Source organism: Quercus robur, chromosome 2, assembly GCF_932294415.1.
Source record: "Quercus robur chromosome 2, dhQueRobu3.1, whole genome shotgun sequence".
Taxonomy (NCBI): domain Eukaryota; kingdom Viridiplantae; phylum Streptophyta; class Magnoliopsida; order Fagales; family Fagaceae; genus Quercus; species Quercus robur.
The window spans coordinates 24,643,414-24,661,032 of NC_065535.1; the positions used below are offsets into that span (position 1 = coordinate 24,643,414).

At 32.1% G+C, this 17,619-nt stretch overlaps 1 protein-coding gene and 1 pseudogene across 1 annotated transcript in view; one reads left to right on the plus strand and one right to left on the minus strand.

Moving 5' to 3' along the window:
- The first annotated feature begins 3,363 nt into the window (after positions 1 to 3,363).
- On the plus strand, positions 3,364 to 12,439 carry LOC126713007 (laccase-14-like; annotated as a pseudogene).
- Positions 12,440 to 12,763: 324 nt separating this feature from the next.
- LOC126713006 (uncharacterized) overlaps positions 12,764 to 17,619 on the minus strand; it is a 28,508-nt gene continuing 23,652 nt past the window's right edge. The window contains exons 7-11 of the mRNA XM_050412595.1: positions 15,474 to 15,600; positions 15,296 to 15,399; positions 14,741 to 14,782; positions 13,269 to 13,481; positions 12,764 to 13,048 (exon numbers count right to left, since the gene is read on the minus strand). Of these exons, the coding sequence (XP_050268552.1) occupies positions 12,980 to 13,048; positions 13,269 to 13,481; positions 14,741 to 14,782; positions 15,296 to 15,399; positions 15,474 to 15,600 (555 nt within the window). The 3' untranslated portion in view covers positions 12,764 to 12,979. The remainder of the gene's footprint in view (positions 13,049 to 13,268; positions 13,482 to 14,740; positions 14,783 to 15,295; positions 15,400 to 15,473; positions 15,601 to 17,619) is intronic.

The window sequence follows — 17,619 nt, forward strand, 5'->3', positions numbered from 1 at the left end:
AGAGAGAGAGGAAAATGAAAAATGACCGAAGTGTGTAGCACTATGGCTGTTAATAAATTTAATTTTTGTGTGTTTGATTGTCAAGAAGTTAAAAATAAAAATAAATAAATAAAAAGTTGTTTTGATTTTTTTTAATTTAAATTTAAATTGAGAAATTAAAATTTTTCTTAATTAAAATGTTGACTTGGAATTTTTTAAATGTCAAATAAAATTTATTTTAATGGTCATGTTAATGTCATGTCTACCACTAATGCACTCCATCTTTCATGTAAGATATTTTCATTAGTAAGATGATGATGGAGATTAAGTGTGCATTTGGGAACCGATTAAAAATTAAAATTATTTTACTATTCAGCTTATTTTTACTATTATTTATAGGCTCCACTACATTTTTTTGTACTATTTATGAGCCTCATTATATTATTTTAACTAACTTTTACCTTTATCTACAAAACTTTCAACAATAAGTTTTCAGTTTCAGTAAAATAAGCAGTATTTAAACACATCCTAAATTAAAAATAATTTTCAATATTTAGAAACCAAAATAAGAATTTCAAAAAAGGATCAAAATGAAAAATGGCCAAAATGTAATCACAAAAAGATATTTTTACCTTTCAGTATATGTGCACGTTTCTTATATGGTTTTCAATTAAGAATTAGGCGGGCTCCAGGAGAACATGTCTGACAGCTCTTTCCTCGGGGACATTGCCACATGGCCCCTTTTGTCCCATTTGTTAAATTTGTGATATCATATAGGTGACTTTAAAAACTTTATACCTGCCAGAGATTAAGGCGCAACTAATGTAATATATATTTTTTTAATGAGATTAAAGCACAGCTATAATAGAGCAACATCCAATTATCGCATTCTATAGAGAATCTAAACTACCAGTCAACAAAACAAAAAGCTTTTTGTTTTATAAGTATTCTAAACTACCAGTAAGCAAAACAAAAGCCAACGGTCTACATTCAAAAATATGTTTTTTTAGATTCTAAAAATAAATAAATTTATAATCCATTCTCTATATATTAAAAGAATTCAGAAAGTTAATTACTATCTTTTTTTACTTCAAAAAATACCTCAATTTAATTAATTTATTCTTGTTTCTAAAACATAAAAAAAATGATATTAAAATTGTAAATTGACAAAATTTAAAAATAAAAAACCTACCCCATGCACACAACCAAAACTACCCCACGTTTCTATAAAAAATTGTGAGGGCGGAGTTTGGGGCCCAGGCCCAACAAGCAGGTGATTCTGGCCCAAAAGACCCTCAACAATGAATTTGTAGAGAGTGGGTCGTAGAACTAGGTCTTGACAGAGTAAACGTAATTGTTAGTAAGCCATGCAACCATTTGACCGTGGGGACGCTTCATTAAGTTTCCTGGGATAACAGTCCATGGGACTGTATCTTATACTTTGTTTACAGAACTTCTCTCTCTCTCTCTCTTTTCCTTGCTTTTTTCTCTCCAGTTTTCGATCCGTTAGTCATGGGGATTTTCTTCTCTTATATAGCATCCTTCAATTGGTTATGGCCCTACACTTGTTAATCATCTGGGCCTCTACTTGAGTGCCTGTCTCATAGGACATCCTCCTTCTTTTCTGTGAGTTGCACTGGCCAAGATAATACTGTTCTCCTGTCCTTTCTACATTAATGCTGCTGGAAAAATAGCTCCCTTGCATTTAATGCGGCAGTTGTGGTTGCCCCCTGAACGTCTAGCATTTCCCTTTGATTTGGGACGATTTCTTACCATGTAAAGGGTGTGAATTGGACTCCCATTTGGTGCGTCCGAGGAGACACTCCTCCTCGGACACCCCTTAAACAAGCCCGGCCCAACAGGATTGGGTTGGGAATCCTCTGGCCGTGTCTTCACTTCCTGTTATGGTTGGGCTCCGCACGGGTTCCAAGGCCCACTGTTGACTGATGAATTTTACCCCCACAAATATATATAAATATATATATATATATATATATTTATATATATTAAAACTACCCCATGTTCTCTATATATATAAAATACCACAAGTTCTTACTAAAAAAAAAACTGCAAAAATAGAGTCTCATTGTATATGCAAAGTACATGTAACAAGACTAGTTTAAATAAAGCGAGTACGTTTACATAAAAAATAAAAAGAATCAAAAAAAATCTAAAAAGCTTATTTTCTAAACAAAAAGTAAGGCTTAAATTTACATAAAATTCAATTCAACCACGAAAATTCATTTTTGTTCAAATTTAATTTTTTAATTTTTCACTTTATTCAATTCAGTTATTTCTTTGACTTTTGTCATACAAATTGAATAAAATTAAAAGTTAAAAGATTAAATTGAATAAAAACGAAGTTACGGGATTGAACTAAATTTTAGTTATAATTAGATGTTAGAATTTGTAATTTAGCCAAAAGCTACGTTTTCAATCCAAAAAAGGCAAAAACTCTTTGTAAAGTCTACATTAGTAATAGTACCCATGGCGTTTTTAGACGACGAACTCAAAGTAAACTACGCATACGTACGTACCTATATGCCGGTTTATTCTTTTCTTTTTTTTCTTTTTTTGAGGGGAATATGCCGGTTTATTCTTGTGCTGGTAGATAATCACATGCCTTGTTTAGGTAAGTTGTAGAATCACGTGATACATTTTTTGGAGCTGAAAATTTGGAAATAAAAATGAAGTCACTAGGGCCAGTTTGGTCATAGTTTTCAAAATTTGTTTTTTAAAAAGATGTGAGTACTGTGGTTTAAAAATTGTTGTTGAAAAATATGTTTTTAGTGTGAATAAAATAAAATAAAATGTGTTTGATATCATGATTAAACAACATTTTTCAGTATTCAAAAAATATAAAATATATATTTGGTATGTGTGTTTTGAATGATATAAAAAGCTGATGAAAGTACAAAATAAATATATTTTAAATTAGGAGAGAGAACATGGCCGACCAAAACATTTTTAAAAAAGCTGACCAAAATACGAAAAAGCTGACCTGAGCACTAGTGTTTATTGTTTAATATAATTACGGAATTGCCACTGAGCACTAGTATTTGTTATTTAAAAACTGTCCGGAGGTGATTTCAAAAAATGGGTTTTTTAACATTGGTTTTTGAACAATATTTTCCAAACAACAAGGAACAAGACTGATATACCAAACACATTTTTTTGGTTTTTGGACACTAGTGTTCAGTGTTTAAACACTGAACACTAGTGTTTAAACATGGTAACCAAGCGGCACCTAGAACACCACGTTTACAAATTACAAGACACTTATTATTAAATTCCATTAAAAAAAAAAGACACTTATTATTAAATAATATTAAAAAAAAATTTATATATATATATATATATATAAGACACTTTCCCAATGAGTAATGACCGTTCCATTTGAATGAGGGCAGGCCTATATTTGAAGCTCTCAAAGAACGACGTCAACATCTCAAAAGAAAGAGTGAGCTGAGGAAAGTAAGATATGAATTCCAAGAACAAAGAATGTCTGTTGAACTCCATTGGCTTTCTGTTTCTTTTTGCACAGTATCTTTCCATCGTCGAAGGAGAGGTCCATTTCTATGACTTTATTGTAAGTACTTAATTACCATATTATAGTTGTCTTTTTATCTTTTAATTACCGCTATACTGTTTTTGAAATATTAAAAATTTTACTATATAAGATTTACAAATTGATATAATACCAATCACAAAAAAAAATACTGATATTTATTTATTATGTTGTTGAAATCCATTAGTCATATTCATTGTCAATGTAACATTTTGTACTAAAATTTAATATAGCTTTAACATTTTACTTTCCAATACTATGGTTTGAATGGATAAACTTGTCACCCGAATGAGAGAATTGTAGCTTACTGCTTTTGTTGTTACATTAATTTATTAATATATGCTTCTTATTTCGCAGCTTACAGAGAAAAACTTCACGAGACTATGTAACACAACAAGAATGTTAGTTGTAAATGAGAGTATTCCAGGGCAGTAATACCGGTACATAAAGGGGACACAATGTATGTCAATGTTCACAACCAAGGTTCTTATGGGGTGACCATTCATTGGTAAGCTCAATCACTCTCTTCATAAACATGCACATGTAAATGCAAAATGCATTTGAATGAGTTTTACTGGTTTCTTATTAACTAAAAGTTTTTGAAAAAGAAAAAAAAAAAAGCATAAAAAGAGGTTTTTTGGCATTCATATTTATATAAACATAATGCTTGGGAATACATAAAAGAGTCTTCTAACTCAGTGACATAGCCTATTTTTTATAATTAGGAGAATTAGGATCCAAATCCACCCTCCCTATTGTAATATCAAATTATTTCTTGAAAAATAAAACAACAACATATAGATTTAGGAATGTAATGATGCTCATTTGATAAATTTTGTGAGAGTATGATATTCTCATATTAAACTTATTCACAGGAATTGTGAAGGATTACTAGTTAATCTAGAACACCATTGTATTATGTATACATAAAATATTTTACACATTTAAAAAAAATAATAAAAAATAAAAAAAAACAAAAAAAAAAACACAAGTAACATTATCTAATAAAAAATTAAAATATGAGAGCAGAGAGCCCCAAAAAAAAAAAAATCCATGTACCAATTGTATTTGTAAATGTATGTTGATTAGTTTTGTATACCAAAAATAAATAAATAAATAACTAAGACATAGCATGGACTCTTCCTAATTACAAGTCTAATGGATAAACACGTTAATTGTATTGACACAGCATAAAGCTCATTTACATTCCTATGCTTTGTTGGTTTAAATGCAGAATGATTTTTTTTTTTTTTTTACAAGGTTTGATTACTTTAATACTTTTCAACATAGTACTAAACAATTGAGTAGTTTCTTAATCATTTTGGTATCTACTTTAAAAGTAGGTTCTTTAATTAAATTAGGATAATATTGATACATATTTTGGTATAGCAATCTACATTACACAAAATGTGAGGTTGTGTGGCAATTTGGATGCTGGTAATCTAGATTTTGTTAAATTATTTACATCCACATCATATAAATATAATACTTAAGAATCCTCTAAACATCAAAGGTGCCAATGAATCACAATCACAAAGCATCTTAAAACTAAACCAAGATTCTTAATATAAGATCAATAACATTATTATGGTAATGGTGGAGCATGAAGATTGTGTCGGCAGTAGAAATTCATTGCAGTACTAGTATGCATGGCCCTAACAATAGCCACAAAACTTCGTTAATGTACATGGTAAAAAAGCAGGTAGGAATAAGTCGAACATCTACCGTCCCTAAGCAAATTGTCTAGGTGTCATAAACCCAGGCATCTGTGTTTCTCACAAAAACATGAACTTTGGGGGAGTGGATCGATCAGATCAGATCAGGTAAGGTTATTTGATGGCACCAAGTTTTTACACAAGCATTAATCATTCATTACATTACTGTCTTTGCTATAGAAGTCCAAGGCAACCAAAGTAATAGTAAAACGAAGATCACAAAATATGAGAGAGAGAGAGAGAGAACAATTTAAAACTAAAAGTTCAATACGCTATAGAATTCTTATATTTAAAAAGAGGAAAACTATAACCACAAACTATCTTAAAATATTTTTACAAATTGCTGATATGACAAATTATTACTGGTCATCTTCTAGGCCTATTACTAACATAATTTTTTTTATTTACCAATAATCACCCACCACATTAGTAGTTTGTAAAATAGTTTACTGTTTTAGCATTTTTCGTTTAAAATTAAATGCAGTAGTTATTATTGAGAGTGGTGTCATATTTTATGTAAAACTAAAAAATTCTAGATTGTTGCACTAAGTGATAAATACTGACACTAAAATTAATAAATTAATTTGACATTTGGCACAAAATTGAACTTTAATTTTTGAATCTAATTGGATTTTCTTTCAACTTTGAATATATATCTCTTTCACAATATCAAACAAGGAAATTGATAAATCTCCTTTCTCAAATTTCTGCCTCCTCCCAAATTTCTTATCCAAACACAATTACACATAGACTCTGAACCAAAAAATAAATTGAAGTCTCTCTCTCTCTCTCTCATATACTCTAAACCAAAAATAAATTGAAGTCTCACACACACACATTCATAAGGGAAAAAAATCAAACAAAACTAAGGCAAGGAAAAAAAAAATCATCATTCTATCTCTTACATAAGTACTGCTCAACAAGATTCACATCCATGGATAATTTTATGGTTCTTTTAGGCATGGTGTAAAGCAACCAAGGAATCCATGGTCAGATGGCCTAGCATACATCACACAATGTCCTATTGAACCAGGATCAAACTTCACCTATGAGGTCATATTTTCCACTGAGGAGGGAATACTCTGGTGGCATGCACACAGCGATTGGACACGAGCCTATGTTCATGGTGCCATTGTCATCTTGCCTACTATTGGAACAACTTATCCGTTTCCCAAACCAGATGATGAGGCTATCATTATTCTTGGTATGCTTATATTTTTGAATTTCTCAATCCCACTAAATGTAAAAACAAAAAACAAAAACAAAAACAAACGAGCAAACAAACTTTCACTTGTGTTCTGCATGGAATAAAGAGTCAACATCATTTAGCCCCCACCATCCCCATAATATAAAGCCAACGATGGAGTTACCATCTGGGTTAGTTTGCAATAGTGATGACTCATGGAATAACAAACTTTCACTTGTGTTCTACATGGAATAAAGAGCCAACATCATTTAGCCCCCACCCCCACCCCCACCATCTCCACAATATAAAGCCAACGATGGGACCATCTGGGTTGGTTTGCATTAGTTATGACTCATCACTTATATCACCTACTATTCACAATTTTCCACCTAGACATTTATGAAGTATTATATCACCTACCATCACTTATATTATTAGGATGTATAATAAAATAAAGATTGCAAACATCATCTAAAAAATTTGACTTTTTAAACTACATTATTTAATGTATGATGATATTCACTTTAAAAGGTAGGATTTTCTAGAGTCTTAACAATACAGATTAGAGCCACAGGAGTAGAAAAAAATTATAAAATAATGGATGTGAATGCTCAAATAAATTTATAATTCAAATAAATTGATACTAGTCATATTACAAATTTTATTAAAAATTTTAAAAACTAATATATCACCGACTATTAAAAAAATTTCAAATATTCACTCATGAGCTGATTGAGTTCTACTAATAATATTAATTACCCAATTTGACTATGGAATCAAATTTGCAAGAATGCATACCATTAAAAAAAAACAAAAAAAAAAATTTGCAAGAATGCAAATCTTCGGCACTACTCTCCCTATTTCATTTTATGTTTCACCAATAAAAATTTACTGCATGTACACTTATTTAATTAAATCTGCTTTTTTTTTTTTTTTTTTTCTCATTTTGGGTTTTTTTCTTTTTTTCCTATCAAAAACAAATTACCCAAAATAAATAAATAACCCAACACACCACAAGATCCGTCTCCCATGTTCGCCCGATGCCATCAACGTTGCCGGTCACGGCCAACCACTGTCCCACTACCACCAAAAAAAATCCAAAACCAATCTCAAAGATCACAGGTAAATTCTGTCAGACCAGCAACCCCAGTTCAGCAGTTCAACCCAGCTAACAACCAAACAACGATTCTCTCGTCGAACCCACTCGTTGCTATTTGCAGTGATGGACTGATCCTTGCACTGAACACAAATCGTAAGTGTCAATTTAAACGCCACCTGCTGTAGTAGCCATTAGATGCAAGCACTCGGTCTTTGAAATCATATCTCCTAATGTTTACCCAAATGGAAGAGTTTGCATTTCAAGGCTTTTCCGAATTGTGTCAGACAAAGTGTCTACGATGAGTTTGAGTGTGACAATGGGATTTGGTTGGATTTAAAGAACTGTCCGGTAGTGGTGGCTCTGCAGACGATGATTGACCATGACAGGAAAACGTGGGTGGTGGACTCGTTGGTGTGTTGGGTTATTTATTTATTTTGGGTGGTGGGAAGTTTTATATAACATGGTTTAGTTTTATAAATATTGGTAGGTTTTTTGTTTTTAATTTTTGTCAATTTACAGTTTTAAACTCATTTTTATGTTTTAGGAATAAAGATAAATTAACTAAATTACGGATATTTTTGGAGTATAAAAGACAATATCTAACTTTCTAAATCCTCTTAATATATAGAGATAAATAGTTGTACATGTATATATATATATATATATATATTATATAAGATATAATTTCTACTCTAACCTAATATAAGTGTATATATGTGTGTGAAACTCCTTCTTGGAGACTTAAACCTCGACCCTTGCCTCCCATACTCCATAAGCACTTATACTTGTAGAGTGACCAACGCACCAAGGGTGTGCGGTGGTTATACATGTATATTTTTATTTGTAAAACATAGAGTTTGTAGCAATTGTGATATTTTTCAAGTCATAAATGAAATATATATTCGACTTTAATGCATGCCAAACCTAACCCGTTTGTCATAATTCGAAAAGAGGTAAATGGAGATTGATGTGCTGGACAACGCATAGCAATTCAATTTCTTACAGGTCTACAATCGACCACCTAGGCCCTAGCCAATAGTGAGTGCTCCATATGAGTAATTCTTAGATACTCCTGGAACATAAAAAATAGTCATCTCATATTCATAATGAGATTCACTTATTATCATAGTGAAGTCCATCATAAATGTGAGAGAATGAAGCATTATTTATCTATATTCTTGGAATATCTAAGAATTTTTCACTCCTCATATTATGTTTCCTAATCTCACTATAATATATATATATATATATATATATATGTATATTAGTGTCCAAGATTTTCTTTTTTTTTTAAAAAATGTTATGAGCAACCCAATCTTTTTGTATAATTGTATGTATAGAAACAAATTCCAAAATTTTGGAGGTAAAAAAACATTATTCCTAAATGTCAATGTTTTCTATAGTTATGAAGTAAAAAATTAAACTCTTCTAAAAAAAAAGTAATAAATTAAACGTAGGCAAATTTTACTGTGTATTAATTGCATATTTAATAAATTTGATTGTGCAAAATCATTTTGGCATCATCCCGTGCATTTTGCACAGGTTAACTGCTAGTGTAGGTCAATGAATAATATTATGCTATTGTATTTCTGATTAAGTTTTGTTGAGAATGCAGGGTCATTGTACAGTGGAAATTTAAAAGCCGAATTGGATTACGGCCTAATATATGGCAGTGACTTGCCACACTCTATTGCTTACACCATAAATGGCGAACCAGGAGATTTGTGTCCATGCTCCAAAGGAATTATGGTAGATTTTAGATTTTATAGCTCAGTGATACTTGGAATTAAGATCTTCTAGAATTTTTGACAAACTCTATCACATAAAGATTTTTAATTTTGATATTTGGTTTTGTAATAAACGGTTCAAATTAAATCATGTCATAAATCCACTAGCAAGAATCTTAAAATGATGGTGTATTGCAATTAATACTCAATAAATTGGACACCTACATTGAGTCATTGATATCAATGTCAGCACGACAGTGAGAACAAAAGCGGAGGACTAGAGGTACGAGTGTATGATAATGAAATTGGTTGTCCCATCATTTTTTTTAAGGTGTTTGCTAATATGAACCGTTTATTACAAAATAAAAGGTTAAAAGATTAAAACAACTCTATGTAGCATAATTTCCTAAAATCTTAATTCAAGATATCTACCCTGTTGGATCATTTTGTTACGGAAAATTTTAAATCTATGACAAAAGGCTTATAAGCTATAATGGCAATAAATGATATGGAAAATGTTAAAGGTATTACAAGTTTTTCTACATAACTGATGTGACAATAAACGTAATTAGTGGGTTTCAACCACCTCACAAATGAATATATATATATATATATATAGTAAAACTTGTAGTACCTATAACAGTACTTTAAATGAGATTTATCATTTGTGTCACTTCAATAAGATAATAAAAAAAAAACATTAAATACATTATAAATTTTATTATATAATCTTTACAAATTGATGTGACAATAATGAATACGATTGGTGAATGTCAAAAACATAATAAATGAATATCAAAATCACTTTTTTTTATGTGATTGATGACACATAAATTTGTACAGGTTATGTAATAAAGAATATAGTATCCCTAGCATCACTTGTAAGATGATAAATGAGTGTTTGAATTACTTTTTGTGATTAGTACATCAATTTGCACGACCTATATAGTAAAATCTATAGTATTTTTATCATCACTCTTTGTATTATCCCTGGCATTGACATTTTGCCAATCACACCAAAAAAAAATGATTACACATTCATTTATTAGGTTTTTGAAACCCATGATCATATTCTTTGTCATGTCAATTTACTAAAATTTGTATATATTTAGCATTATCCATAAATAAATAAAAAATCACTTATTGGAATTAATTGAGTCATAATCTTAATGTTGTAGAAACAACATACCGTCGGGTGGTTGATCATGGTAAGACCTATCTTCTTCGTCTAGTCAACTCAGTTGTGGCAGCAGATATGTTCTTTGCAATAGCTGAACACAACCTCACAATTGTTGGAATGGATGCAAATTATATCAAACCCATAACTACTAGTTACATAATGATAAGCCCAGGACAAACCATGGATATTCTACTCACAGCAAATCAGACTCTTGGCCATTATTATATAGCTGCTCGACAATTCTGGAGCCAAGGTGTGGGAGATACAGATTTTGACCATGTCAATGTCACTGCAATCATCGAATACAGAGGAAACTACACTATTCCATTATCTCCTTCCTTTCCAAGTACACTTCCCACTTACAAAGACTTGACAGCTGCCATAAAATTCTCAATCCTTTTTAGGAGCTTAGCAAGCAATGACCATCCTGTAAATGTCCCCTTAAACATAACCACTAGAATGTATGTAACAGTTTCCATGAGTGAAATTGCTTGCCAAAATAGCACATGTACATCAAAAGGTGGAGATATATTAGCTACAAGCACGAATAACATAAGTTGGAGTAACCCAGTTCCTATTGATATACTGCTTGCTTACTACAGGTTTTTTTTTCTCCCCTCTTTCCCTCTTTTATTTTATTTTTAATATACATTGTTTTATTTTTTGTAAAGAACGAAGTATCCAGTTTCAATGCTTTTCCATTTGTTCCTTTGCGATTGCGAGTGCGTTTAGATTTTGCTTATTTTTTTGGTAGTTTATTTTCATAGTATTTATCAAAAAATATAGTTTTGATAACTTTTATATTAAATTTATGACAAAAAGCTAAAAGTTTGATTATTTTCAAAAAAGAAAAAAGAAAAAAAGAGGGGAACCCAAACGCACACTCTATGTCCTATGATACTGATACCACGGTAGTGATAGTTAAAAAGTTAGAATAAAAAACTATGACTTTTACTCAAAAGACCGTGTAGAGTTTGATAATTACTTGGTCCTATTCCATATAATCAATTTATGTTTTAGTTATCTTTTTAGAGTTTTGATATTATCATTTGGTTGAGTTTTTTTTTTTTTTAATTGAATATTTTTATTAAAGGACTTCCGTCAAACATTGCATAGAATACTGACTAAATATGAATATTTTATCAAAAAGCAACATGATTATCCTTCTACCATATATGACAATACATTTTGATATTTGATTAAATTAAAATCTTTCATGCAGGAACATTAGTGGGGTTTACACTACAGATTTCCCAGACCAACCCCTTTATTATTATAACTTCACAGCTGACGAGCTCCCAATTGATATAGCAATAGCAGACCTTGGGAACAAGGTGAAGATGTTGAATTATAATGAAGTAGTTGAGGTTGTTTTTCAAGGTACTAATTTAATGAACGGCGCTGGGACTCATCCAATGCATTTGCATGGGCATAGCTTTTACGTGGTTGGATCTGGTTATGGAAATTATAACAATGAAACCGACCCAAAAACTTTTAATTTGGTTGATCCAGTCGAAGTGAATACCTTCGGTGTCCCTAAGAATGGATGGCTTGCCATTAGATTCGTAGCAAACAATCCAGGCAAGTTATTTTATCACTATCTTATATGTTTAGTTTATATGCATATACAAATTGATCTAATCTTCTGGTTGGTCTAAGAATTGTGGATGTTAATATCAATATTATTTGGCAGGTGTGTGGTTTTGGCATTGTCATATAGATAGACATATGACCTGGGGTATGGCTGCTGTTTTTATAGTAAAGAATGGAGGCACTGCTGAGACAAGTATCCACAAACCTCCTCCTCACTTGCCTTCATGTAATGTTCCATTAGAATCGCAGGTCCAAAACAATGATGGACCTGATGGAAAAGAAAATCAATCAATTTTTATCTAAATGGATTGATATACTTATGTACTAAATTTGTCAGACGTTGTATTGCATTAATTAACTCTATTTCCTAATCAAGAGAAATTGTTCAATAATCCTATAGCAATGTTCCTTCATTTCACATCTGCGAGATAAAATTCTACTCTAATCTAATATAAGTGTATATGTGTGTGAAACTCTTTCCTAGAGACTTGAACCCCGGTGCTTGTTAAGCTTTCAACAAGAAAATAAAACAATCTTGAACCTATATGATATAGCTTGTGTGATGAGTTTAAACTCAGCCTGTGTTCAAATAAAATTAAATGAAATCATTCTTGATATTTTAACTCTCAATTCGACTAATTTAAAAAGCTCGTGAACAAGATTGAGCTCGCTCAACAAGAAAATAAAAAGGCTTGAACACATAATATAACTTGGGGTTGAGTTTAAACTCGCCTTGTGTTTGAATAAAATTAAATGAATCATTTTTTATATTTTAATACCCAATTCGACTCAATTGGTTTAATGGTGACAAAGGTAAAACCATGAAATAGCTTGGACATTCCAGCCCAAAATTTCTATGCTAGAAGCCTAAGATGGACAATCAAATGAAATATGAAATAGGCTTCACAATGAACACACTTCACTGAACTGAATCAGTTGACAAATTCTATCCCTGTCAATGAAGCGCCCGCATGAAGTTGAAGACTAACATCACCGACAACCTATCGCAAAATTAGCCAATTAGGTTAGTCAGTAGTAAAAGACTACTACCTGAATGTGTAAATTATCTGTACTTTTTCTTAAGTATTAAGTAGAAACTAGAAAAAGGCATTGAGAGAAGTATCATCCTTTCACTTATTTATTTATTGGCTTGGAAAGAGAACTACTATTGTTATCCACAACGTAAGCAGTGATCCAATATATATTAGATAAGGTGGATACCTTAGCCATGGATCTGTAAGAATGTTCCGTAACTCCAGCGACATGAGGTGTGATTATAACATTCTTGAACTTCAAAATTGGATCATCTGGATCAAATGGCTCAGTCCAAGCAACATCAATGCCCAAACCTCCTAAGTGGCCAGACTTAAGGTGATTAAGTACAGCCTCATAGTCCAAAAGACCCCCTCGAGCTATATTTACCAAAAGGGCGCCCTGAATTACCACGAGACAGAACAAAAGATAAGTAGAAATCAAATTTAAATGTATAAAGAAAAAAATGACAGGGAAGATGGCCTAAAAATTTACTTATTAGGTCTTGAGTAATTCGTTTCGAAAGTAATTTCTAGGAAAAAATATAAATTATACCCGTTAAAGTTTGGTCAAATGTCATTTTAGTCCTTTTAAGTTTCACTTTAGCCATTTTAGACTTGTAAGTTTACATTTTTGCTCATTGTCAATCCTTCTGTTTATAATTACCTTCAACTATTATTAAATTAATTTTTATATTAAAAATTTATTAAATCTTCTTTAAAAAAGTTTATTATAAAAAAATAAACATGAATCCAGATATTCATACATGCCAAACACTCGAATTTTCTTAGATTATCAAACCAAGGAACCTAAAAAATAAAAATAAAACCACCAACCCAATACCATAAATAAACCATCGTAAGGCCACCCAAACAGCACCCATTGTCACTGAATTCAACCATCAAACCTCCAACAACTCATCACTGATGACACAATGACACCAAACCTGATTCTGGGCGGTCGCTGAGGTTGAGGTTGGTCTCAGTGTCAAAAACCATGCTATCTGATCCCTACACGTGGTGCACAACAACAATGACGTCAAGGCAGTGGGGCTTCATGGACACTGTCAATATCATTGAATTTGCCATGGTTAAGAAATCGATTCCTCCCTATTCTTGACCGAAGAGAGAGACAAATTATGGAAAATATAAATGTCTCATATGCTTTGTTCTTCAGATCGGTAAATTGAAGTGTATTAGGAGCATCAAACTTTTCATGTTGATCAGGTCCATTAAAAAAGCTTTGAAAGATGGTCTCCTCCTTACCTTTTGACATCTGATATGGAAGAATAATTGGGGTTGTGAAAAGTTTTGCAATTGCATTAGCTTTCACAAGGAAGCCATTTTGCCTATGTTGATGAGATGAACTGAATGTGCTGCCAGTGAGGGGCGGGGGGGGGGGGGGGGGGGGGGGGAGGAGCGGGTAGGCAGAAAAAGAAGAGAGGATTTTATAAAACAAAATATATATATATTGCAATGCTAACCAAGCACAGTTAAAATAACTTCACAACTGATAAATTGCAATCAGTCCACCAAACTATAGCCATTCAATTATACTGAAATATGAATAAAATGATTGAATTACGCAAAAATATATAATCTACATCATTGCAAACAGAAATTATATTTTCCTACGTAAACAACTAGCGCATAGAAACAAACCTTTCTCATTGAAGATATGAACGTCTCGTTTACAATGCCAGCCTGAAATTCAAAATAGATAAAATGTAAGTATGCACAAGACAATTAATTATTGGATGCTTCTGCAGAAAACTTGTTTATGTTTGAAGTCTCCACCGCTGGAAAGCACTTCAAGAATTGTCTAGCAGTGTCAGCCACATCTTGAGATGTCCAGGATTTTAATGAAACTTTTTATATTGAGGGACATTTCCAACATGTGTTTGTACAAAATGGACAAGAGGGAGACAATTATTGATAGATAAAATAGTGCACTACTAGATTAGGATATATAGTAAAAGGTCCACATAAAACTTATGCAAAACATTTCGCATAATTAAAATAGAAGTGAGATTTATGTCCCTTTAGTGCCAACTTAGTTGCTGAAGTATTTTTTTCATTAGAAAAAAAAAATGATTGTCTTGCTGGCATGATCACTGCCAGTAACCATTTTTTACACTGGAGATGTGAAACATGAATTCTACCATTTCCCACAGAAGTATATGACATAGGATGAAAAAGGCAAAGAAGCATTCTCACTGTTTGACGATTTAAACTTAGGCAACAAACAATTATGTCTGCATTGCTCGCAAACTTGTGAATGTCTTCATGACCACCTTTCTCATCAACCAAATCACCATGAACTGCAAATGATGTAGATATAACATAAGAGTAATGCATTCTACAGCAATGGTCAAACTTATGGATCCTTACATACCATTAGTCTGGCAAGAATCTTGTGAATATGAGCCCCAGCTCCGTTTTGTAGCAATAATTTTAACACCAAATGCTCGCAAGCGCTTTGCCAATTCAATCCCAATATTTCCAAATCCCAGAATAAAGACCTGTATAACTGAAGAAAATCATTTTCCTAAGACTTACTAGGACTATTTATGATGATGATGATGATGATGATGACGATGATAAGAACATATAGAAAAAGATATCAAAAGCTAGAATTCCCACTTTTTTGTTGTTAGTATTGACACTTAATTCCCAATGCAATAAGTCAAATTACAATTTTAGTACACATGTCACGGGACAAATTACTGAGATCTTGTTGAGACACTCTTGCCAAATCAGAACTTCAACTATTAGCTAAGTTCAGCACATGAAACTAATTTTTCCTGCTAAATTCACAAAGGGAATGTGAATTTTTTGCTCCCCACCCCAGACACACAAACACACTTCTCTCTCTTTTCGCTCAACCTCACAGTTTTAAAATATTCCAACAGCTAACATCAATCTATTTAACCTGAGACTCTGAGACTTCCACTTGAGTTAGGTTTAGTAATAAAATTAATCATTCTGTGCCATATGCTCTTAGACCATACTTTTCCCCTTTTTTCTTCCAGGTACAATATTTGTTCACTTCTCAAAAGTCTTTGTTTCCGTGTACATATAAGTTACCAATCACACCATAAAAAAATCTCAATGATTAGTGACAGCCTCATAAATCACAAAACTCCCCACTTTCCACTAATTTAATTCCCATATTCGTGCTAAGTGTGCGCAAGGAGGAACATGTGCCACCATTGCAAGTGGTTGATCTCTTCCAACAAAAAATTAGGTATCAACAAGCGCAAAGGGGGGTGCAAGCATACAAAGGAATTCCAAGAAAGCAAAAGATGAGAACCAAAAAAAAATAAAAAAAAATACGATAGTATTATCTGAAACTCTAACAAATTTGAAGTAGAAGATGAAGTTGAAGTCCGTGTCCACTCACATGAAGTCTTCAAAAATAAAAACATCAACTTCGTTACTGCATTTCCTTCCCTCAAAACAGTTACATTCCTTTCTCCCGCCATATTCACTGAATTAAGCATAACAGTATAGCCTTCCATATCTCACCATTCTCTCTCTTACCAAAGTGTCCATTCCAACAGGATAATAAATCAACAACTCAAATGGGCATTGCCCAACTAACACCAAATAAGAAGTATTAATGACCACATCCCCTAGCAATTTCAGAGTGTAAAAGTGGATGAGCCATTTCTCCACAATTAAATGCACATATAGTATCATTCCATAATGATTAAACCCCAGCTTCTAAGATTATCCAAGTGAAAAATGCCACTCTAAAGGGTACATGAACTCTTGATATGTTTTGCCATTGAAAATATTTTTCTTCCCCCTTTCTCCCTCATTGTGACTTTCACCTGGAAACCATGGTTTTTCCACAGACATTTTTTCATTCTATCTTCCTCCTCCCAACATATCTTCTTCTTTTTTGAGTAGGTCCTCCCAACATATCTTAATTGTATATAGGTTATCCATGAAATGCTCAATAGATTCTAAGCTACCAATATCATTTTTTTTATGACGTGAAACCTCACCAAGGAAAGGCCCTTTGGACCCACTCCTAGAGAGTAAATCACAAATACACGACCCCACTCACCAGAACTAAGTATCAGGTAATCCAAGGGAACTCTTAGTAGGCATCAAACCTAAGAAGCACGGGTGCAGATTCGGATTCGGGTTCGGGTGCGGTGCGGTGCAGCGACTCGGCCATTTTTGAAAAAGTAGAGTGTGGGTGCGAGTGCGGCGGGATACGTTTATTAATAAAATATTAAATAAATTTTTATTTTTATTTTCTATATATTGCTAAATATATTTTTCATATAATGATAAACATATACTAATTTAAGAACAATAGTAAATAACAAAGTGAATACATAACAATAGAGAAATATTATATCCACAATATTTTCACCAACATATTTAAAGTGGTAGGTTATTATGAGTTGATATTGATGGGCAAAAAATTAATTTTAGTGGTAAGTTCAAATTAGAACAAATAAAAACCTTAAACTTATAATTTGTTATGAAAATATTGTAAACAATTGCTTCTCCTAATAATAATA